Genomic DNA, 26099 nt, shown 5'->3' on the forward strand with positions numbered 1-26099 from the left:
AAGCCAACAAAATGACACAGGTTTCATTGAAATGTGATAAAACTTTGGAAAAAAGGTTACAGATTCCAGAGTTGCTCATGTTTTTTATGAATCAGTGACATTGGTCGCAACCACATTATGCAAATTAGAGGTGATGATATCATCATTTTACAACACTGCCTTAGGTTTATGCAAAAAAGAATTGCAGAAATTATATTTGTGGTTTTTTTTTCCCTAGAAGAACCACCATCTGAAATTCCAATGCATTCCAATGAAATTTTACAAAAAAGAATTGCAGAAATTATATTTGTGTTTTTTTTTTTCCCTAGAAGAACCACCATCTGAAATTCCACCCCCCCCCCCCCCAAAAAAAATACAGGAAAACAGAACAAAATGGCATTGCTTTGGCTGTTACAAGACTACAACTTGATGTAAAGATACAAAAAATTCTTATTGATTTCGATTCAATCGAAGGACTGTCAGTAAAATAAATTGTGGGTAGGTTGATAGAAGGCTTGTGAGGTAGTGGCATCATCTCAGCTTATTAGCATTTGTGGTTGTGACCACTGACACTGTGTTATGAAAATCTACAAAGCCTACAAAACTGTACATCTTTCTCATTCTACACCCGATTATGATGAAACTTGTGTAATTCTGTTGATTTCATAGCACTCTACGTTATAAGTGCCAACTTTTGAACATGGTGTGGCACGACACTATGAGAAAATCACTGATTCCAAGAAGACGAAGGAAGGTAACTACCCCTCCCCCCCCCCCCACCAGCAACAACAACAAAGAAACCCAAGAGACGATAATGACAAACAATGGGATAGACAGAAGGGATAGACAGAAACAAAAAGAAAAAACAAAATGATTGCTACTACAGGGAAGGAGAGAAGAGGACAGAAAAACTACCACAGATGTCCTGTCTATCTGTAGTTCTTTTTTAGAAAGAAAAGATGAAGAAAGAGTGAAGTTTGTAGTTGTTTTTTTGCCTTCTCCGTGACCTATGTTAATCCTCGTTGACACACAGCCTAATCCCAACCTCATCACCCCTCTAAGACTCATCCACTCTCGCTGAAGACAGCAGGGAGGAAATTGAGACTAATGTGTTGCCGTGGCAACCAGACAAGGGGTTGACAAGCTCCTCCGCAGAATTCGGGCTCACAGAGACAATTCAGGGGTCCATATAAAGAGGGGATTAATTCTCTCTGTTGATGAAGTCTCATTCTTATTGCAGCTCATGAACGTCTTTACAAGAGGGGATGCAAAGTATGAAGGCTCTAAGGGGCATTTCAGCCTTGAACAAAAACTATTTCTGTTCCAAAAATGTCACGAAAAGGCAAGAGACTAAAGTACGAATTTGATCAGAATATTATGACATTCTGTGGGGAAATGTACATGTACCATGTCATAGAGACTTATTATAGAAGAACCCAAAATGCTGCTGCTGCCTATTAGTGAACAACCGATTCGATTTAAATCTGTCTTGACAAAATTCTTACCTTATCATGGTGGAGCTCAGATACAAATGCTCATAGAGCCAGCGGGCAATTAAAAATGGGCATTGTGTGTCACAATGTCATTGTACTAACTACTATCGCACATAATTGCTCACAACACAAGTATATCAACTTCAGGTTCATGGTGGACTACTTTTTTGTGTGTTTGTAACATGAGCCACCCTTGGTCAATTCCTGTCTAGTAATGTGGTTACTACAATGAGGGATATGTGATGCACCATATCTTACCCATACACCCCCGCTTCATCACTCATCATAAAGTCATTCTGGTCTGGGACGTCCACAGATCCTAAAAGTGGAAGCAACACACATAAAAAGAGAAAAAAACATTATTATATTGATATGAAATTTGCTTTGTCATGCAGTTATACCACTTTATTGGCTTGATTTCCTTGAAACTGTTGACCAACAGATGACTCTCTCTTCAAGAATTCTTTTTTTTTTCTTTTCTTTTTTTACACAGGTTGTCACCCACTTCCTATTGTCAGATAATATTGCAGATTCAATTAAATGCTATGACTGGAGAGTGTCTTTCACATTCCCTTTGTGTTATCCTCCTCTGCTAAAATGATATTGAGAATGTCAGAGATTCAAATTATTTATTTGTGTGTGTGTGTGTGTGTGCTTTGTTCCTTCTGTTAGAAATAAAGAGAGAATTACAAGCTACCATACTACCCAGATACCATTATCCCAGCCAAGCAATCTCCTTATTGAAAATGGTCTTGGCTACCCGTATCTTAAGCTGTTGAAGACAAGCTGATTTTGCTTAAACACTCGTTTCCTTTTAACACCTGCCCAAGTATTCTTGGGACTTGTCATCGATGGGTTAAAATATGATAAAATGTATATGTGTATGTTTAAACATGTAATTATATTCATTCAAAGTAAACTATTAACGTACTCATATATTTTGATGTGAACACTGCTGATTTGTTACACTGATTACATTAGTGCAAGTGGAGAAATAAACAATCTGAAATGGGAACATAAGAATGGTATCCTTCTATGCAAAGTACAGTCACTAAAAGCAATCATTATTCAGAAATGCAATCTGAACACAACATATCCTACTATAAGTCTGTTGTATTTGCTCTTCAGTGACCTAATTATGTTAAAAGAGAACCAATGAACACATATACAGCTTTCGTGATAAAAATAAAGATGAAAAATTAAGGATATATTGGAAGAAAACAAGTTTCCTCAGAAGAAATCAATTTTTGAAACAATTTTGTACATGCAATTATACAAAAAAAGTTTCAGTATGCCTTACAAAGACACAGACATAGAAACTAAGCGAAGGAATCAGCTACACTAAACTGAACGAACTGTGATCATAGTTGTCTAAAAATGTCATATCTGAAGAGGAAGTGAGGGAAAATTGAGTCACAACAAAGATTTACCATGATCACTCGATCATGATTTGACTTACTTTTCAGTAATCGATCAATCAGAGTAGATATCCTTGGTCCCAAATTGCCCAACATTGTGCTAGTATATTCCATTAAAATTATCACGACTGAAGAAACGATCCCCACCATATAGCACTGTGCAGCAACAAACACTTCCCAATGGCATGTCACCAAGCGCCATTTTTACACCAACCAAACTGATTAACAGCCTCCAGTACCAATGATTAACTACTCTTTTTTTTTTTTTTTTTTTTTTTTTTTTACAGAGACCAGCCACCGCAAATGACCTACAGGTTACCAGTACAGAGAGAGAAGTTCCCTTAAACAAGCAGGGGAAAAAAAGTAGCAAGCCAAACTGTAAAGTCACAGTCTGTAGATAAGGATCTGACTTCCTAAACACCATTTCGGTTTTCCGTCCCGTCCTGGTGCTCTGCTCTGTCGTTATGTAATATAATAAGCCATAGCAGCATCCTACAGTGTACATGCCAGTCCTATATATCCACAGTTTTGTTTACTTGCACGCAATTGCCATTTTCACACAAATGACACACTCTAACAATACGCTTGACTGTTGTTGATGCTCGACAATTGTGTGTATATCATTGAAAAGTTTGTTGACATGGTTCTTGGCTAGTCAATACTGGCTTTTTTACATTATTCTTGTGATACAACATGTAGTTATAGATTCAATTTTTTTTTTCTAAATCTTGATTTTCTTCAGAAGTTTTTTGATGAGCCTAAAACTCTTAGCAGTACAGGGATAACATACAGTAGTCATAGTAACCTAACCATTTATTTCAGTGGAATGTGTGGGGTTTTTTTCTGAAAAAAACCCACCACAGGTATAATTGCACATGTGAAATGTGACAATGCTCCGAAAACTGAAATATCATAAAATCTTAAAAGAAATTCAATCACACTGTAGCAAAACTGTAAAAATCCATCGTGTACCTGGTAGAAGGGCACTAGCATGAATTTTCACTCCAAAATCAACATTTTGTTCATGGCATAATTTGACAGAGTTTTAAAAGTCTTTTCCTATGATGCAGCCATCATGTATTTCTTTTTTTCTTTTACTTTTCAAGCCTACAGACCTTGGTACCTTTCTACCTGGCAGGCAATGAGTTAATCTTGATATGAGATGTAAGCAAGACTCTTATGTGTATCATCGCATTTGCATACAGGTAAAAAAAAAAAGGAAGGTGTGGATGATATATGATATATAAATCATGCTAATAGTAACATCAATGAAAACAACATTCTGGCAAGTAAAACCATACCACTGATGAAATTTAGAGCTTGAGAAAGCTTGAGAAAGCTTTAAAGCTTGAGAACTGACCAGATAAGGATACATAAAAGTGTGGTGGGAAAAGGGGTTATAGGTAGGGGAAGTATGAATTTTAAACTCATGACACCACACTTTCTAGCAAATACTTCAAAGCATTTTTTAATGGTTAATTACATAGCTAGAGTATAAGAAAAATCTGATATCATTCTTGTAATCTGATACACTTTCCATTAAAATTCTCCCTACACCTTACAGCCAGCTCCAGCGAAAAACAGTCATGCGATAACACATAATTTAGGAAAAGGATGTTTTCTTGACCTCATCTTATGGACCTCAAAGTTCTAGGTGAATCTGCAAAAAAAAATATATATATAGTTTACTAAAATACTACACTGTGGCTGACCTAGGTATTGTTGTAATGTGTTTGCTTTAAACGTGCACACTTTGTTTCAACCTGTGATGGAGGGCACAAAAGAAATTTCCTGTTTCTCTGTTCCTTGTTTGGTTTTTGATGACACTGAGAGTCACTGGCCTAAACTGTTGTGGTCTTCCGAATTTCATGTTATGTCTGTTCCCCAGAGTTTATTCTTCGCTAATCATGGGCCATGTCTTAGACAAGTTCAACAATGAATTTCCTTTCTAGGAAAACAGTGCAGCTGTAAAAAAAAAAAAAAAAAAAATCAATGAAAAAAAAGTAAAGTTTACCTCCACAAGATAAGCATTCTGTATGACATGTAGAAAATTTCGAAATTCATAGAGATCTTCTTTTTTTTTTCTTTTTCCAGAGGGAGTGCATAATTACTAATTGTTTAATTATCATATATTATTATTTAAATAATATCATTACTTATATATGTTTGTGTGTGAAGCTCACTTAGCTGGGAGCTAGTTGTAAGACTGGCTGTGCACAATTAGAAAGTCATGACATTGTTTAATTGAAAATGCACATTACTTGGTTAGGCTTCAATACTATCATCCACCCTCTGTAACTTTTGAACAGTCCAAAACACACTATCTTCAGCTTGTATGTTTTTGAATGTAGTAAACTTACTATCAAATGCATAATTCTTACTAACATCCTGTGTAATGTGCATTAGTGGTTATGTGTATCCTATACAATCACATGCTGTCAATGTAAGACAATGAAAAAGGTATCTTCACCTTGAGTTGTATTCTGTGTTGTATTGATCTCAGAAACCAATGAGTCCATGGCAATCACACGCCTCCTGTTCTTGTCATTAGAGCCCTTATTGCGGCGAGCGATTCTCCCACTCTCCTCCACCTCCTTCCAGTCATCGTAGAGGACCAGGTAGCCACCGCTGCTGTTGCTCGCCAACGAGCCATCCCGTGACACTGCTTGACGATGCCCCTCGATGTCGTAGACTCCGTACGACTTGTTCTCCTTCTTCTCCTTCGCTGGCACTCGCGGACCTTGTTCACCATCATCCGTCGAGCACACTACCTCATAGTCTGAACCATCACTGGACGTGTCGTCATCGTCGCCCTCGACCACGTAGCTGTACGGCTCTGCGGCTTCCTCCGCATCTACAGCAGCCTCCTCGTGCTGCTTTGCTCGGAAGGCCATCTTGTGCTCGAATTCCTCCCGGAGCAAGGCGATGGAGTGGCGCTGCGAGGCACTCGGGGCTGCGGGAGCGTCGGGCTTCCTGAGGAAGATGGGGACGAAGTTCTCAAACGCTCCCTCGCTGTGCCGCTTCATCTTGTTCTTGCTCGACGCACGGACGCTCTCGGGGCTGGTCTTGGCCCGGCTACGCATGCTACTGTTGCGCCGGACCACCACATTCTCTGCCTCATCTTTGGAATCCTTCTTGTCTGTCTCTCCACCTGCTCCAAGTCTCCCATCAACATCCATCCTCTCCTCCATTGGCTGAGCAGCATCAGCGATCCCCGCTATGGTAATCGCTTCAACCCTCTTGTCCACTTCCTCATCCGACGAATCAAGCGATGGCACCTCCTCATATTCATTGCCTTCCGATCCCTGGTCCTCATAAACACACAAATACTTGGTCTCTGTCTCGAGTTGTTTGGTAGTCTAGTGGTGAAAACAGAGATACATGTACATCTTAGAATCAGATGCTAGTAAGTAATGCTGAATAAAAAAATTCCATACGTGATGTTGATAGTGTAATAAAAAACTTCATTCTCATATCCACTGCTCTCCACTTACGTCTGGCAAGCTGTTCAACCATTCATCTGTGTCCAGATATTTTTGACACTGCAGCTATTAAACTTGCTGTACACTTTTAATGCATGCAATATGGCAAAATATGCACTTGCACTTTAATAATCAAGAACACAGTATTTTTGAATATTTAGGAATAAAAATTACTTTGGTTTTATACTCTGCTGGGATATGATCAGAAAATTAGCATAATAAAAAAAACTGAACTGAATCACTTTTTCTCAATCATGCCAATGAGTATGTGACATTTGGGCTGTTGCATAAAAAGATGCAATCACACATAAGTCAGAAAATTGAACATAAATCAGGTATCAGCCAATCAGAATTGAGTAAGAGACTTCTGCTTGATTTTCTGACTTGTGTTTGATTTCAACTTGTATGTAACAGGGCCCTGTTCTTTGGTTAGTCATCTGCTGAGATGACAGTCTGACTTTCCACCAACCTTAAACATCTCCTCCTCCACCTCCTCCTCCTCCTCCTCCATCATCTCTTGCCCCATCTTCTCTTCCACACCACCCTGGGTCAGCTCCTGGATGGACCGTCCCTGCCTCTTGAGCTCCCCTGTCCGGCGGGGACTGAAGCCCTGCTTGTCCGTGGCTGACCGCATCCGGACGGCACAGTGCCTCTGCCTGCAAACGGGATGATAATGATGAACAAAGTGAGAGGCATACCAGCTAACACATGCCACTTCACTTCTAGGTGAATCAAAATGCCATGTTTGAGTCACCAAACATCGATTGAGAACACCCAAGCCAGCAGTTTACAAGAAATTTCATCAATATGGGATCAAGAGAAGAAGAAGAAAAAAAAAGAGGAAGAAGAAGGAGATGGAAATCTAACTTTGGCATGTTTCTCAATGACACTATCTTATCCTCATTTCATCAAATTAAACAATTTGATGAACAATTTCATATGAAATCAATGTTTTTAGAATTAACATTTGGTGTCCATGCACAGAGTAATACTTGAGCTAAAACAAGGTATACAAATTTTAGTTTGTTGAGTACAGCTATTGACAAACACACTTTGGGGAAGTATCATGGGATATGAAGGTATATCAAAATGAAGGGGATGGGGGGGGGGGGGGGGAGGGGCTTGTAATGATTCCCGGAGGGGAATGGGATATGAGCTAATTAAAAAGTAGTGACTCTTTTATTTGCAAAAAGCCACATCATGTCCAACTTGCTCTTAAGCAAAATCAGACCAATACACCTTATGGAAGTTTCATCAAAGTCAGATATAGAGCTAGGGAAGTTAAAGTATTGAAATCTAATGTGGAGAAATAGAAATTAATTCCTATGTCACATTTTTATCAAAAACATGCAAAATACAAGAGGTGATGATGTCATCTCATCTCACAAACACTCCCATTGGTTTGTGTACATAAAGACATTTACAAAAGTTTGTTTTGAGACTATTAAGGATGATTTAGCGACTGCAACCTCTTCTTGCCGCTGCTAGTTATGTAGCCTAAAATTATAAATGACAGATTAGGTTGTGGCAGGACTAAAATGACTTTTTACAGTCTAATCTTATTCCTTTATTGATTTCATGCAGAAAACGTAAACATAATGCCTCCAGTACCCTTTGGGAAGAGGCATAAAAAGGACATTTAGTGACAATATTTGTATAGTTTACTAGGAGACTTGACATCTGATGACATCGTTACCAGTGCCAATTTGAGTTTGTGGTTGTAACTGATTTCAATGATTTCTGAAAACATGGGACAACCATGTCTTTCTGATTTTAGGTCCGATTTTCATGAAAATTTCTCCATCCTGTGAGTCTGATTTTGCTCTAATCAACACAACCAACTTGAACAAAGTGCACAATTGAAATTTAAAAAATGGTTTGTTTAATGCATTGGTGAAATTAGTGCATTGTTATTACTATATTGATGTGGGATGACAAGTCAACATACATAAAAATTGACAAAAGTTAGGGTGTGCATGAAAGTATGGGAATGCTGGATATATTTAAGCAAATAAGATTGCACAAACTTTCGATTATTTTTGTTTGTTTACTATAATATATCAACTTAATTGGCTAGGCATTAGTTACATGTCTATATACATATATATATATATATATATATGGATACATGAATGAATAATTAATACAATTTATATATAATCATACCCGCTTAATGAATATCTTGCCACAGTAAATATGTACTTGTATCTCTGAAAAAATGACTGGTTTTTTTTTTTTTTCAAATGAGATGTTATGCATGTGTTTCAAATGTCATGAAGTAGTAATCATAAAGATAATATTAGTTTAAAGTAAAAGCAATAATATCAACTAAAAAAACAGATGACACTAAAGAAAATTAAAACCAAAAATTCAAGATGTATCAAAGTAATGCAAAAACAAAATACCAATTAAGAAAAAAAAACTTTTTTTTTTACAAAAAAGAAAGCCCCACTGCGCAATAATTATTCTATGACAAATTTTCCTTCATCCTGAAAATAAAACAGAATTGATTTAACCTTCAATATAATCAGAATTTCAACACTTTTTCAGACTTACCATCTCCTATAAACAATCCAGACTTTTACTCCATATCAATCTCATCATGCATAAATATCAAATAACAAAAGTTCCCCTTAAAAATCAAATAAAAATTGAAAGCCCGCACAAACAAAACCAAATATATATTCCTGAAGAATGACATAACAACTCAACTCATAAAAGTGCACAGCATAATCAATCACAGAAGTTAAAGAAAACATACCACTGATGTTTTCAACATAAAATAATTATGCAGAGTGTCATGCAGGCAGAGTAAGGCTTAGAAGTTATGCTAGAGAAAATAAAATTCTTAAAAAACACACACAAAAGAGTGAATACAGTATTTTATTCCAAAGGTTTGTTAATCTCAAAACAAAATAAAGTTTGTTTTTTGAAAGGTTCTTTAGCAGCCACCATTTTTAAAATTTTTGAATTAATGAACCTCATTTCATTTTCGTTATCGGAATAAGGTACCTTTGGAATGATGAACCTTGCTTCATTTTTGGATTAACAAACCTATGGAATATGGGACCTTTGGAATAATGCCAAATAAATGATGTTCAGATCCATGAACCGTATATCATAATATTGGGATAAACAAACATCTAGGTATAGGGTGTGTGTGTTTGTGTGTTTCAGAATAATAAACCTTAAGAATAGAGAACATCATCCCATAAGAGCATCAACAATATGCATACATACAACAAAATATATTTACATTTAGTTTCTAACAATTACATACTAGCTTAAAGACATGCACAGAGCTCTGAAAGTATCACTTAAAAAACATAATGACTCCAGCACCACTTTGTGGCAGAGGCATAAAAAACACACCATATACTATATATCAAAGTTGGATTAAATGTATCGTCTATTGATACACTTTAAATATTGATAAAGGTTGCAACATTGCATGGGTGGTATTGTTTATCTATTCTGTTGTGAAGAAAATTAAATCATCTTTTTGTATCTTTTGTGCACTCATTTGTAAATCAGTCCATGTTAAATGCAAAGTATTAAAGCATAATTATGGGTTCAAAGCATATAACAATGGCATTATAATGGACATGAACCAAAACTAAAAGGCAATCTGAAGCAGGGTGTAAGGCATTAATTAATCTTTGCGGGTGCTTAGTAACTTTTCATACTTCATTTGAAGCTGTTTTGTCACATAAAAACAATGCAAATTAGAAGTAAATATACTCACTAATATACTGAGGAGTTAGCATTGCAGCGCATTTGTACTACTGTTTATAGAAGTAAATATCTTTACACCTCATTACTTTTTCAAAGTATTCTGCATGCAAAAATCTTGGTAATTAAAGGACAAGTTCACCCTCATATATATGTGGATTGAGTGAATGCAACAATATTAATAGAACACATCAGTGAAAGTTTGGGGAAAATCCGACAATCCATTCAAAAGTTATGAATTTTTGAAGTATCTGCACAATCACTGCTTGAGGAGAAGACTACTACAGTGTATGATGTCACATGAGTACAACGATATAAGGAAAATAAAAAGAGAATTTCACAAAACTTGACTTTTTTAATAAAGCGCACATTTCTTCGACTTGTTACTGACGTATGTTCGGGGTAATACTATTCCCCCTGACTTCTGAAAGAGAGAAGTCAAGTGTTCTTTTTGCTATGTGAGAAAAGTGAGAATATCTTGAATTTTCTTTATACTTTCTTTATATCATTGTACTCATATGACATCCCAAGCTGTAGTAGTCTTCTCATCCAGCCGTGACTAAGCAGAAACTTCAAAAATTCATAACTTTTGAACGGATGGTCCGATTTTCCTCAAACTGTCACCGATGTGTTCTACTAATATTGCTGCATTCACTCAATCCACATGTCTATGTAGGTGAACTTGTCCTTTAAAAGGGCACATTGTAACTAACATGCTTCTTTCACTGCCTTGGAAGTGTCATAATTTGCAAATATAGAGCAGTCTTTCCTCCACACACATAGGTTCCAAATATGCGCCTGGGCACTTTAGCTTTACCTTGTCATGTTTTGATATTCCCTAGCACTCACCTGATGTCATTCTGTTCCAATATGGTCAGTTTTACGGTAAAGGGTGTAACTTTCAATTTTTAGCCTTTTGGCCCACCCTGAACACATAGATTTATAGATCTCAAAGATTTTTTCCCATGTGAGTCACCTTATGAGTAGCCACCTTGGGTAGCATAATCAGGTCCAGGTATTGATGCGTTTTGTTTTGACAGTCACATATGTACCCTAAAAATGACTATTTTGTGGCATTGAAATTTATATAACATTTTTGAAATGTTAATAATTTTCTACAGCAACTGCAGAGATCTAATTTTTTATGTTAAAAGCATAGTTGTATGGTCAATTGAAATGACCAAATTAGTTTGGTTTGTATCTGGCCCTTTATTTTAGAATACTATGACTTCAAATTTGAGGTTTCGGAGGCTTCATTTTCCGTTAACAATTGTTTACAAACTTTGATGGACAGTAATGATCAGTGGATGTGTTTTGGTTACTTTCTTTTATGCTGAAAATAGTAAGGTGCAGCTAAACTTTAGACTTACATCAAAGTTTACTTGATTCTAGGGCTATTTGAAATTTTGTGATAATTTTATTCCATCAAGTGAAATTTCCGTTAGCAGTTTTGAAGCCTCCGAAACAAAGTGTTTGGTCAAATAATATGAATATAGATAAGGGAAGCAACCTAATCTAGATGTCAAAATGTAGGATATGGGGCCCTAACCTAATAGACCAAAAATAGTTAAGATCCGCCAAACTCTCTGAAAATAGGAGACAATACAAATTTTCCGTTAACACGTGAAGCCTCCGAGATGCATTGAAGCCTCCGAAACACCAAAAACATCTAATTTGACATTTCTGATAAATTCTTTGAGTGTTTGCCCCAAATTATGCCATGAAATCATCAACAGACATGGACAGACAACAAATATAATAAAAACATAATGATACTGCAATAATTTTTTGAGCTAATACACTTTATAGAGAAAAAGTGGTTTCGGAGGCTTCAAAAGGATGTTAACACTGCATTTTTGTGATTTTCTCTGGACAAAATCAAATTAGATTTATTGTTCACCCACCCAATGATCGCTTATGACATATCTAAAGATATTTAATCACATTAAGTTTTCTGGCTACTTTGTTTACTCACCAATATAGATTTACTATACGATTTACCTATTTTTCTTACACAGTGCAGATGTGTCACACATAACTCACCTTTTCACTCAGCAACAAGATATTAGCAGATGAGGATGTTGCCCCACAAATATGTTTAAACAGTGTATATCAACCAAAAAAGACACAATTTACCCATCACTTTCTACATAACATACATGATTTTCATAAAAACATACAGCATACCAAATTAATTTTCCAGATATTTCGGAGGCTTCATTTTATGTTAACAGCATGTAAATGGAATGTTTTGATTACAATTTTGTAATTCTAAGTCTATCAAATAACTGTTTGGACTGAATGAGACTTAATGATTCCTCAATTAAGGTGTAGATAGTTGTTTAAATGTATGAAAAGCATTTATTTTGTAGGTTTCCTTTTGAAACAATGGAACAGGCTAGATATTGTGAGTAATGAAAGTGACTTCCAGCTTGCATGCATGCCCACATCATGCAACAGTAGTGCAACAAAGCAAGTAGTTGTGGATACATCAATGTTCTTAAGTTGGATAACTCATTTTTACTCTTGAGAGAAGTTGAAGTGTTGTGACCATATTTGTATCACTCTTTTGACTGGTTAGACTTTGTTAATGAAGACCAAACAATTACTTGATTATTTAGTGTTAAATACACTTTTTTTAAAGAACTGAACACTATTCCTGTCCTGAAGATTCAAGGACTTTAATAGATGGTTATTCAAGAGGGAAGCATACACGTAACTAAGAAATATATTACTTTTGAATTTAAGGTTGTATCTTTTATGCATGATCAAGACCAAATGGTGAAAAATACTTTTTGGATTTTTACACTTTCGACTCACTATCATCTGAGTGTAATAGTTTCGAAAAACAATCTTTTACATTTAGTGTTCATTTATAACCCATTGACAAATCCATTCCATTGTTACTCACATGGCATTTGTTTTTGCCATACTAAAATCTTGACTTTTTCAGCTTTCCATTTCTTAACAAGTTCTTTGGCTTTCATTTCCAATACTTATTTGGAGGAAAGTAATTAATCAATAAATTTGTGATTGGATTTGAAAATAGCTAACATCTTGCAGATTATCATTTCTGTGGTGTGACTTGGATCACAGGGTACTGTTTTGGAATTTTGACATTTGATTACTTCATTCAGACAGGTTTTCATGTCAATCTGTATGTCAGATCTGATGCATGCTAGGTGCAACACAATCTTGATACTATACCCTATTTTCCATGCTTTATCATGCTGGCAGTGACCACTTGACTATTTTTGATTAAACAAAATGTAACTTGTGTTTATACGAACATCTCTTTGCATACATGTGTGAGACTCTATGACATGTTTGCGGATGTAGTTCTCAGTGCAGTAAATGGACAGTAATGGTTGGGATAGGATTGTTTATAAATGACATATAGACCTCTACTTAAATAGCCTGTTGCCATGGGGTACATGTAGTTTACATGGGTGGGTGACTGGAGAAGTTATGTTCATGAAGAACAATACTGAAATGATTGAAATCTTTATAATCTGTTTAGTCCTGGCTTTTCTGGAAAAAGTTACAAGCCCCTAACTATTTTGAAATTCAAAGGGTTAAAACTGTAGTCTGTGGGTTCATATACTATTTAAAACAAACTTGTGGGTTTCTAACAAACTTAGATATTTAAACACATTTGCTGCTTTTTAATTTTTTGCTAAAAAGGTTGTCATTTTTAGAAACAGTAAAAGTTCTGTTAGCAATTTCTCAATGCGTACCTTCAAAAACAGGCCTCCTAGCTGTCACAGGAGTCACACAAACTGGAATTTTACAAAATAACTATAAAAAAAGAAGCCTTTGAAGAATTAAAAAAAAATAAAATGATATGAAACAGGGGTGACTTGTATACCACAGAAAAAGAAAGTAAAATTCTAACTATCATATATTATAGGGAACTATACATTTGGTCAACATTTTTTTTTTTTTAATTCAAATTCATTTAGGGTATGTACATTTATCTTTTCAAGAGGCAATTCAAAAAGATGAATGGGATCTTGACCATTTCAATTTCTAGTGAGCTCCATGATAATATCACCAATATATTGATTATAATTCCAACTCCATTTTGATGATGACAGTTTGATGATGACCCTTACATGGAATGGCTGATCGGTGTTTAAGATTGCTGTTCTATGACCATGGTCACTGCATTTGATAGCTATAGTAGGGGATATCAGGCATGGTCCATATGCAAAAGAATGTTTATAAGCCTTTTTTCCCCTTTCTATATTTTACAATGCTATGTTGTAATCTAACCGTCATGCCATCACATAGTCTATTTTCTATCCCTTTCTCATCAACAGTTGAAATTGATTTCACATAATGTATAATTATAAAACAATTATGATGGGTGGTTTATATCAATATACATCCCACAAACTGCACTTATAAAGCAAGCAAACATAATCTTTGCATTAAGTCTATAGCTCCAGTTAACTCATTGAAAGTAATTCTTACTGCATTATGATGAAAAGTTTGACAAATGCATACAGCTGTACATGTGTGTAGCCTAATCATGTTCTGCGTTGCCAAAGTCATGGATACTATGCAAATACAGTGTATGTATACAACTGAGCATAAAGATTTAAAATATTTTTCTTTGTCTCTTAACATATATGTTGGAAAGTCTTTTTTCTGCATACAAATAAATACTATTTTACATGTTACAACATTGTTAGTTATTTGGAAACAATCAGCTGCATTAATGTACTTCATATCACCTTAAAATGGACCATTTTTGCATGTTAACAGCCATGATGAAGCCTCCGAAACATGCGTTGCTGCTAACTTTAAGCCGCAAAAAAAAAAAAAAGATGTTCCTAATCAGTGTACTTTTATTGCTACTGTTGCAGTTTCCTTTAGAATCATATTGCCTCATGTAATGTCATAAATTCGAACTGAGCATTGCTCAAAGTGTACACAGTTTGTTATTCACTTTTGTGGAAGCTAATATCCTTATAATAATAAGTACAATTTGTATGAAGGGTAAACATTATGCACTGCCATAAAATGTACATCTGTATACTGTTATTCACATTTTATTGATGCCCTGTTGTTATTCTAGCATGTAGTGATAGTTGCTTACAGTAGTTTTATTATTTTAAGTGAATACAGGACTAGAACTTTGTGTTAGCAGTTTTGAAGCCTCCGAAACACACTAGTTTGTTAACTGAAGCCTCCGAAACTCACAAGTCTGAAAATTTCAACTTTGTCAAAAATAATCGAATTTCTTTGGGATTTGGGTTGATAAATGTTTGTTACCAAGAGATAATTTAGGGCTATGTTTAGAGTGGCTCTTGCTCCTAGAACATTCTTTTAACTTAAAAATAGTTTGTCAGGTACCATTTTTACCTTGGAATTTGAAGTTCACATCCAAATAATTGCAAGAGCGAATATCTGTTGGGGGAAAAGTGTTTTGATATTTCAAATATATGTTCACAGCAAATGAAAAGTTGCATTACATCCACCATTTATCTTCATTTGGTTGCTGTGGGTGACCAAAACATTCCTGTTGTTTTTACCTAAATTTATCTAAAATTCCATAATAGTCACTTCATTTTTCATATTTAGCCTAAGAATTAAGCTCTGGAATGACAAAATATTGAAAATATAGACATTCCTATATGAAATAAAGGCAAAGATAAAAATGGAAACACAACTTTAATTTTTGACCCTTGCCACATCAAAGTTACACCCTTTACTGTAAAACTGACCATATCTGATTTTGATTTAACTTTCGCTGTTCTTGTTATCTAATTGTTATTTCCTACTCATAATTGCTAACTCACTCATGGTGTAAACTTGCACTGTCATAGACACATAAAGATAATGCTTTACGTGCAGTTCTTTTATCTCACAAAACAGCCAATACGGCATAGTTTTCATTAAAGCAGAGATATAGATGAGTACCATGGATTGACTGGTATTCCATTTCAAACCTCACACAGTTTCCTTCTTTCAGTAATATTGCTGCCATAAAATGAATATTTTTGAATAAATGATTTACGCAAATAATGTTTATGACTAGTAGTGCAAGGCAAAGAATACAATATTATGATATGCTATGAAAAGTGCAATGGACCTTCATCCATATTTGGGCAGAGGAAAATATATTCTTTCTTTCCACTTCATTAATACGAATTTCTCTATGTGATGTCTACCATGTTGAACGATAGGACAAATGAAGGTAATACCTGTTTTTATTTTCAAGATTACAATGCCTTAAATAGCACTGATGTTTGCTAAAAAAAAAAATCAATGTATCTACCATGAAAATCAAAGAAAACCAAAACCCAAAGAGAAATGTGGATTGAGTGAAAGCAGAAACATTAGTATTTATAATAACAAATCAGCGAAAGTTTGAGGAAAATTGCACAATTGATGCAAAAGTTATAAGTTTTTAAAGTTTTAGTCTCAGGAACCACTGGATGAGGAAACTACTTGAGTTTATGACATCATGTGTGGACAAAAATTATGAATAAAATATGAAGAAAATTCAACATGCTTTCACTTTTGTAGCATAATGAAAGAGCACTTGACCAACCGCTTTCAGAAAGCAGGGGGAATAATTACTACTCTTAACATATGTCAATATCAAGTTGATGGAATGTGTAATTTTCATGAAAAATGAATTTTTTAAAATTCCTTTTATATTTCCTTTGTATTGTTGTCCACACATGACGTCATGAACTCTAGTAGTCTCCTCATCCAGCGGTTCCAACACCAAAGCTTTAAAGATCCATAACTTTTGCATCAATTGTCATCAAACTTTCAATAGTCCTCAATTTTCCTCAAACTTTCACTGATGTGTTCTACTAATGTTGCTGCTTTCACTCAATCCACATTTCTCTTTGTGTTTTTGTTTCCTTTAATGTCTGGAATTGATGTTAAGAAGATATTGCTAGAACCACCGGTCTTTTTACTCACACTGAAGAGAAGCACCTCCTTAAAGATCTTCGCTTTTTACTAATAAAATGTGAGGCACTTCTCATGAGGCTATCCAAACTGGAGGAAGCGATTGTTAGAGTGGAGAAAAAACAGAAACCAAACTAGAGGTTGTGAGTGCTGGAATACACAGGAAATTAATAAAATGGAACAGGTGGATACATACCATAATATTGTCGGGTATATAATATTTTATGATATGACACATTCATTCAAGCAGAAATCTGAGAAAAATCATGGCTTGACATTGATTCACGTAAACAAATTTTGGTCATTGAAAGTGCATTCATAGCTATATATGGAAAGTGCATTCATAGCTATATATATGGAAAGTTCCTGAAAGTGCGTAATTATCAGAATAAAAAAAAGAGATTGAACTTCAGATGAAAGAGTTCAATCACTAAATTAAAAGGAGTAAAAGACCTCTGAATATAATGCAATGTATACTGTACCAGAAGATCAGTTTGAGTCTGTCTGCCATGTTAGGCAAGTTCCTTTGATGACTATTGATTGCTTATCACTACAGAAGAATAAATTACCGCATCTACGCAACTGGGGTATATATATAAACACATGTACATATATTTAATTTTTTCCTATAACATCGACAAATAGATTGAATGCTGTTCTCCACTCATACATAACTTGTTTGATATATATGCTATTTGTATAACAAGAGCAAAATTAACAGGTATAAATACATAGATAAGAATACACATTATAACTTTGATGAATGAAGTATAATTACTAAATGACAAGTTAATGACAATTAACATTTGTTAATCAATGAAAGTCTGCATTTGTAGGAGATTAGAGAATCACATTTGGGCAAGTACAGTAATATCCTCAATCAAATTATTGCATGTCATCACAAAAGAGCTGAAATACATGTATTATACCATATTAACACACACATAATCCCATAACAATATATCAAGATCACACCTTCAAAGTCAATATTTTACAAAGTTTCCTGTTTAAAGAAGATGCAGGGGCTCAGAATAAAAATTTCAGAGAAGACCAAGAAGAAAATAAAGAGCCTTACACATGTGGTTCTTGTTCTGCTTGACACATACACACACACACACACACACAGACACACACACACACAAACACACAGAGAGAAAACAAAAATCTTATATTTATATAAAAGTGACTTCAATTATTGTATCAGTTGGTATTCTTCAGAAACAGACTTTTCCTTTTGTGAAAGGCACATACACAAGTAGATCACAGATGGTATTAAAGCGCAATCAGAATCAAGATATGACAAGCCGGGATCTATTTCTCAAAAAGATATTCTAGCAGCACAGTCTGGCACTACAAATGTACACTTTTCAATGAGGCATGGTTTTATGGATTGCTTTGAAATATAAAGTCCTAGAACCATAAATTTTCAAATCCATTCACTGGATTACTTTCTATATCTTCCTTACAGCAATTTTATTGAATGCCTTATCAGCCCACTACAATAACCTCTTTGGTAATTGTTTTCAGGAAAATATGGCTGCAAATTGATATAGAGAATGATGATACAAAGATTAAGAGAATAAACCGGACAATACTTCTTCACCAATTGAGAACGAGTCTAAATATACTTGGGCAAGTGTCTTTGGGAATCATGTGCGTGTTGTGTAGCAAAATCAGCCCGTCCTCATAGTTTTGGTCAGCGAATACAATGAATGTGCATCAAGGCTTATGCTCATTGGTAACAGTTGACTCCAGGTGAGATACTCTAATCTTGTGTGTACTTACATAGAGATCATTAAAAAGCTACACACAATTCGTTACGGGGATTCTCAAATGTACCAGAGCCGGGCCAGTCATTCCACTGTGGGGTATCCTCACGTACCGGGTCTTTAAATACAAGTACTCATACAATTCACACTGGTAAGCATTACCTTGAAACATTATAACTCGCATACAGAGAGGCTCCAGAAGTGGTATGACTCCTTGATATTGGCATCTTGGATAGTTTTTCCTCTCAACCATATGTGGGGTATGCTAAAACCTGCTTATTCTAAAAATCAGAACATTGACGTTTCCTCCACGGGGAAATCCTTCCATGACAGTTCCACAATCTCGCTCAATGGTCTCAACAACTGAGCAGCCGCGATATGTTGTACAATCATTCCTAATCACCTCTGTAGAGCTCACTGATTACACATCAAATGCGAGAAGCAGTGAGTTTTACCATTGGGAGAGTCAGGGGCTTTACTGTTATGTAATCAGGGGAAGGCACTGTCACCCCAGGGGGGATCTTCTCCTTTACCCACTTCCTCTCTGACAGATAACCTAATTTTGGCAGGTCTGAAATCTCAGCAAGATAACAGCACCAAACTTTTACCACTGTCACGGTGAATGTTTTGTATTTGGCGAACAATATCAAACAGTGATGACCCACAAGAAGTTCAAAAACCTTGAAACTTGATTCTTCACAGATCGAACGCCCACATAATTGTTTGCTCTATCTCACTCTTAAAAATACTGAAAATTTGGCATACATATTTCATTGATAGTGTCATTTATAGGGCACCAAAGTGAAGATATCACAGTCTTTTCTTCCAGCATGGTTAGCGACCAACGTGTTCACAGACATTGGGGATACATGAAGTTGTTTAGAACCGGTCTCCATGGCAATAAATGGCTGTGATGTCACACTTTAGTACTCTAATCTCTATACAAATTCATTCATGTCATTAACAGTGTGTCATAAAAAGCCAAAATTAGAGAAATGATTCAAAAGAGCAAAGTGCATTCTGATGAATGTACAAAAAAAAACAGAAAACTACTCAAATTGGCATTTTAATCTGATATCATATATTTCAATCACTACCTATGAATTTGAAGGACAATTAACACATGAGCATTGAGTTAAGGCTATATCACACAACAGATTCTCAATAAATACATGTGTAGTATGGACATGCGTCATGTCATTCCTTCCCTCTTTCTCCTAAATGGTAAAACTGCTCAGTATTTCCTTGGGGACAGTTCTACTTTGGGGTCACTGTTAAACGTGGTGCCTTTTGTTCTGCAGTTTTTGATTTCTCCTTCCAGTAAGGGAAGTAGAGCTCATACAATGGCAGGAAAGACTGCAGTCACTGCAGCCGTATCAAATTAGAAATTGTCTTTGGAAATAGATGTTGGACTTCTTCACGGAAACGTGGGTTGAATCTACCTTTTCACCAAGCAACAATAAAATGAACTTTACATGAGCTCATGCTAGTCTCATTTCACTCTTTCAGGGTTCGAAATTGGCGATGGTCCGCTGGCCATTGGCCACCCAAAATCACGTCGGACTAGCCAAAAATCATAAAATTCTGAAGTTACTAGTCCGTCTGGCTAGCCAAAATATTGCTTCTGTGTCAAAATTGATTCTAAGTAGTCCGCCTGGCTAGTTCAAAAAAAAAGTTAAGTGCGACCCCTGTTTTTCCCTTATATGAGATTTGGTGCTAAAATCATGCCAATGAGAGCTATTGCAATGGAAGTTTGGATTAGAGTTGGAAGCATAAAAAAAATCAGGTCTAATTAAAGCTAGTATACATATAGTGTCCCAAAGTTAAAGGGATCATACAGTTTTGGTTGAGACCTAATTTCAGGTTTCAAACATTTTTTGGTGAGATAATGAAAAACCTCTTATGAAATATGAAAGAGCATGTAATTCTATGAGGAATTCAATGTTAATTTGATGAAAATTGGTTTTAAAATGGCTGAGATATCAAAAAAGAGCAATTTAAATAAAGTGTGGGACCCACACTTTGTTACGATGGCTTTGTTTTACTTTGTTTTTGGACGTTACAGTCATTCCAAACCCTATTTTCATCAAATAAACTTTGAATTCCTCTTAAAATGGTATGCTCTGTACTATATCATAAGTGTTTTCTTGGTATCTCGCAAAGATTTAAAAGCCCAATTTTCATCTCCACCAATACTGTACTATCCCTTTAACATAGTACTATCTACAGTACATACACAAGTAATACTGGAGAAAAAAATGACATAGCTACAAAAAATGTCGCATTTGAATTGTAGCCCATATTGGATTTCATAGGAAAAGACTACCCTACACCTTTGTTAGCGGTAGTTCAGGTACAATGTATGTAATCAGAAGATATGCAGGGCTGCCAATATCCCCAAATCAAACACAGGAAGATCCCAAACTGCTATCAGGAAGATACTTGTGGATTGCATGCAACTCAACTAGGCTAAAATGATACCTAAATCAGGGAGGTTTTTGTACTGTATTATCGGGACACGAAGAGAAGAGACTTGGCAGCTCCATATGTGTAAATTGTGTTGCAGAGGAAAGCTTTTTAACATACAAAAATCTTTTCTTACTTTTTGACACCCATTAACTACAAAGTACTGTTAAAGCTTGCAAAAGTTCCACAGCCTCAAATTCATGGCAAATCGAAAATGATGGCCATTTTTGTTGACATACGATAAAGTGGACTTGCGTATCGCCATGGAGACCAGTCAAGACACTGCATGATTCACACCCAATAATGGCCCACTTCCGGACCATCAGGCAAAGGCACTTTGCCAGCTTATCACAAATAATTACAGATGATTTCTGGGCCACAGTTGTTCCACACATGATGACCACTGTATCTTCATTGTGTGGATCTACAGTGGCCACTACCCACTCAATGACTTACAATGAAATAACAAGGACACAAAAACCAAACACAAACAATAAAAACTAAAGTCTTCCTCTTTCTCCTCCTCCTGAATTGATATATTTTCAGAGAAAGTGTTCTTTTTCTTGACATGGCTATTTGTAACTGATAAAGAACTTCATTCTCAAGATACCATATATCTGCTCAATGAGAAAAATTATAAATTGGTCTTGGTCAATATATACTAGTAGTACAGTATACAAAAACATGATATGATCTAAAGCATACACTGTACAAGAAAATTATTGCAAACTTGAAAATATATCACAAAGAGGACTCACTGTCAAATACATAATGAAGTTTCTCCTGCAGTAGACTAAAAATTCTCAATTCTTCGATTCTAACAATGTGATTTGCCCTTTTCTACAACAACAACAACAACAACAACAACAACAACAACAACAAAACTGAACAAAACACACAGTTGGGGGAATTCCCCCTTGAATGAAGGTCAACAGTGTCTGCATGTTCTCCAATGCCATGACAGCATTTGAAGTTTTGATTAAAAAAAGGGTTAATAAGTGAATTTTTAACGTACCTCCTTTGTCGAGACAGTTTGTGTGTTCCGATGGACCCATCATCTTCTCTTTCATCTGAATGACACAAGTAAAAAGAAAATATTTGCAAAAGCATGTAAACGGTTCATAAGATCTACATAACCTACAAAAACATGTGTTCAATAAGCGTAAAGAGATGCACAATTGAAGTTGTCATTTACATTGATGAGTCTGAAAGTTTACTACCATAAAAAGTACTTGCAATGGAGATTATCATCACATTACAGGAAAGAAACTGACATTGGATGAAACAGTCCCAGCCATAAGAAACAGTACTTCAAGTCATAGATTAATGTAATCATGTTTCTGGGTGTTTTTTTTTCTTCAGTACTTCCAGTCCTGGGGAAGAGAAAATGTTTACACTAGTTCATAAAAACTGCTCTACAAATTGTATATATCACTGAAGAGAGATTTATGGTAGTTTAGTAAACAGGGGAACTGCAGTAACATGTGACTTGCGACAATTTTTTTTCATTTTTGAAATCACACAGTAGCTTAATATCTACATCTGAAAGTGATTCCTTACTTGAAAATGATAGAAAACTGAATTTACTGAAACTTTATCTCCTGAGCAATACATACAATGTACATACCCACAAACGCAAACACAAACACAATCACATACAATCATACTGTTTAATGCACCTGCCACACACACACACACACACACACACACACACACACACACACACACACACACACACACACACACACAAAGGGCCACACTCCAGTGCAGAGTGTGTAGTGCAAAGATATTGCATGCCTGCAGTGAAAGACCCCTGTTGCAGTCCCAGCTTGCACTGATGGAAGACCTGTATTGAGATCTTCTCAGCCACTGGATTAATGGTCAAGGCCGCATGCATGCAGTAGGCCAACTTGTGTCTGCCTTGACATTTGACTTTGCCTTCTTCTTCTTCTTCTTCTTAGTTCTTAATCTTCAAAGGGCTACATGTATGTGGCCTATCAACAAGATTATCCCATTGAGGATGAGTCCTGAGTATACTCGGGCAGGGGTCTATGAGAAATGCATGTTGGAAATAACAAAATCGGTCCGTCCTCAAACTGGTTAACTGGCATGTGCAGTCAGTGTTAACTTTTTCACCCTATGTGCCTTCATAAAAGTTTCTTGTCAATCAACATGTCACTCCAAGTACCATATGAATGTAAGTAGTACAAATTGATTGATTCAAGTCTGAATTCCTCAACTTTACCAATCTATTCTACTGCTATGAATGATACAGCTGCTAATCAATATCAACTCATGGCTGATGCACTTTTTAAATATGATTCAGTAGGGGTGATTATGATTCAACCTATTCAATGAACAAGTTTTGTTGGGGTCAAAATTTCTTTTACCTATGATCCAACGTACATCACATATTGCCCTGTCATTAGATGACAGGGCAATGACCTCGAAAGAAACATGTTACATGGGGCAGATGCTACATTCATTCTCATCAACATCCTAGTAAAACAGCTGAAAGAACATTTTCCCCACTAGCAGTAAATACCTTCTCTCCCTCATTGTCAGGTTAGCTTTAGAAATTACACTCCCTTTAAAATTATGTGTTTGTTTAAGAAAATTACTGTGTATGTGAAAGCATTAGATGACTGGGTCCTAATTCATGATCTAGCTTTTGTGACGGGGGGGGGGGGGGGGGGGGGGCTGCTTTCCTCTGCTGTTTGTTTAAGATTAGTTTTTAGCCCTCACATTTAACAAGCATTCATTAAGGAACAGGTGAAGAAAGTATTAACATGGGGTACAACATGAAATCCACAGGTGTTGGGAGTAAAATCTATTCAGGAACACATCAAATCCCTCATGATGAATACTGCCTCCCCTAATTGGTGACCACGGAAACAAAAATAAACATACACCATTTGCCAAAAATAACCACTTATCATCGCATTTATGTAACAATTAGACTGTCACAAATGAGACATGTGTTGGCGGGTGCTTGGGGTCATTAAAAAGATGGTGAAAGGGTGGTAATCAAATCATCACACCATTATCTAAGCCCAAACAAGAGGAAATTGAGGTGACACCAGCCCTATGGGTGCTAATTGTTCTGAGGAATGGGGGGAAAACTGGGTTGAGGTCGAGTCCAAGGGAGATTGAGTTATACAATAAGCCAGTTTGGAGTTCCACTTTGTGCATGAGCAGAAAAAAGGACATAATTGTACTTGACCACAGCACTGTCCATAAAAATATACACAAGCACTTCTATGTTGGTGCTTTCACAAAAGTCAAATTTCAGCTGCCTTTAGATACTGAGATTAGAGTCAATGTTTTCTCGCTTTCTTCCAAGCTATATAGATGAATATAACTGCTAACAGCCATGACTACTTTAGTCTGAATGGACAGTGCATAACTTTACATGATTATGCAACACTAGAAGAGTTTTATGTACATTGTATATACCCGTGCATTCATTAACGTACCCACACATTGTGCATGCTCATCCTTTTTTTGGGGGGAAAAAAGTGCTCAGAAAGTAGGTACAATGTAGTTTTGTTTCGACAACTCTCTTTAAGTTTCACTATCCTTCATCTTGAATAATAACAACAACAACAATAGTTAAATTACTCAATAATTGTTTGTTTTAGGTCTATTAGTAAGCCCTATTAACATCATTGTTCACCAGAACTAAACTCTGCTGTTTACCTGGTACTAATATAGAGTAATTTGATGCTATTTATAGAGTAATGTCAGCAGATTTTGCCTTTGCTAGAATCAATTTTGTGTGTGTGTGTGTGTGTGTGTGTGTGTGTGTGTGTGTGTGCACTTTGCATTGATCGGTAGCCTATGCTGGCACTGTGCCAGGAAAAAAAAAATCACAGAAAGTTATACAGGGCCTAATGCTTAAGAAGAGTATGACTGTTCAATGTTTATCTCCTGCAAGATGACTACCAATTTCCGCATCGTAACTATAAATATCTGCGCCTCAACATGTATCAATGGCCATTTCACAGTAAACATATACTCTCATGTTGACAGTCCAGACAGGATGTTTGGTTATCTGTTTTGCCAAACAAAATCAATTTTTATAACACAGCCAACAGGACAAAACATATGTTTTCATATTCTTTGTAATGCTTTAAATATATGAAAAGAAATAATATGTCCAAAACAAAACACAATGTTTTAAGCAAGTGACAATTAATGTGCAAGTCCAATTAGTTTCTAACTTTAACGAACTTTTTGAACTTTACATTATCAAAGTCTGTAAAATACTTGCAGACAATCTCCACAACTGCCTATTTGTGGGGCTTGTTTTTGTTTTTGTTTTTATTTTGTTTTTGTTTGGTTTTCGTTGTTGTTGTTGTTGTTTTTTTTTTTGGGGGGGGGGGCAGGTTGGGGCATACTACATCTTGTACAATGCCTGTTTTCAGAGCACTTTGATTAACCAGGAAATAAGCACAAATTGTGACCTTGGTTGTCAGGAATTTATAAACAGTGTTATATTTTCAGGATTTAATATGCTATATTTGGAGAGTTTGTGTCTTAAAACATTGTTTCAATATTTAGCACCTCCCTTCACAGACCCTTCTGAAGGAATATTCTGTGTGTACCCTCCTTAACAAGTCACTGCATATTAAATATTGTCAGAAAATTCATGTAAAAAATAATATTATGAAAGGAATGGTTAACTTGATTTTTAGCCACCTGTGTTGGTCTAGGAAATGCGATCCTTTGCTGTGTTCCTCAATCTGCACTACAATAGTACAAATGATTATGTAGTAGGACATATCTTTGACAGGATATAACCTCTGCGTCAGTGTCTTATAATAA

The 26099-nt window shown here is 35.7% G+C and overlaps 1 protein-coding gene across 1 annotated transcript in view; it reads right to left on the reverse strand.

The window, feature by feature from the left end:
• Nucleotides 1-26099, reverse strand: part of LOC139735882 (uncharacterized) — a 121639-nt gene that overhangs the window by 20059 nt on the left and 75481 nt on the right. Inside the window, exons 4-7 of the mRNA XM_071646634.1 lie at nucleotides 22288-22342; nucleotides 6842-7028; nucleotides 5361-6249; nucleotides 1731-1791 (exon numbers count right to left, since the gene is read on the reverse strand). Of these exons, the coding sequence (XP_071502735.1) occupies nucleotides 1731-1791; nucleotides 5361-6249; nucleotides 6842-7028; nucleotides 22288-22342 (1192 nt within the window). The remainder of the gene's footprint in view (nucleotides 1-1730; nucleotides 1792-5360; nucleotides 6250-6841; nucleotides 7029-22287; nucleotides 22343-26099) is intronic.

The sequence above is a fragment of the Diadema antillarum genome, unplaced genomic scaffold (assembly GCF_040938485.1).
Source record: "Diadema antillarum isolate AM-2024a unplaced genomic scaffold, OU_Dant_1.0 seq00000604_RagTag, whole genome shotgun sequence".
Classification (NCBI taxonomy): domain Eukaryota; kingdom Metazoa; phylum Echinodermata; class Echinoidea; order Diadematoida; family Diadematidae; genus Diadema; species Diadema antillarum.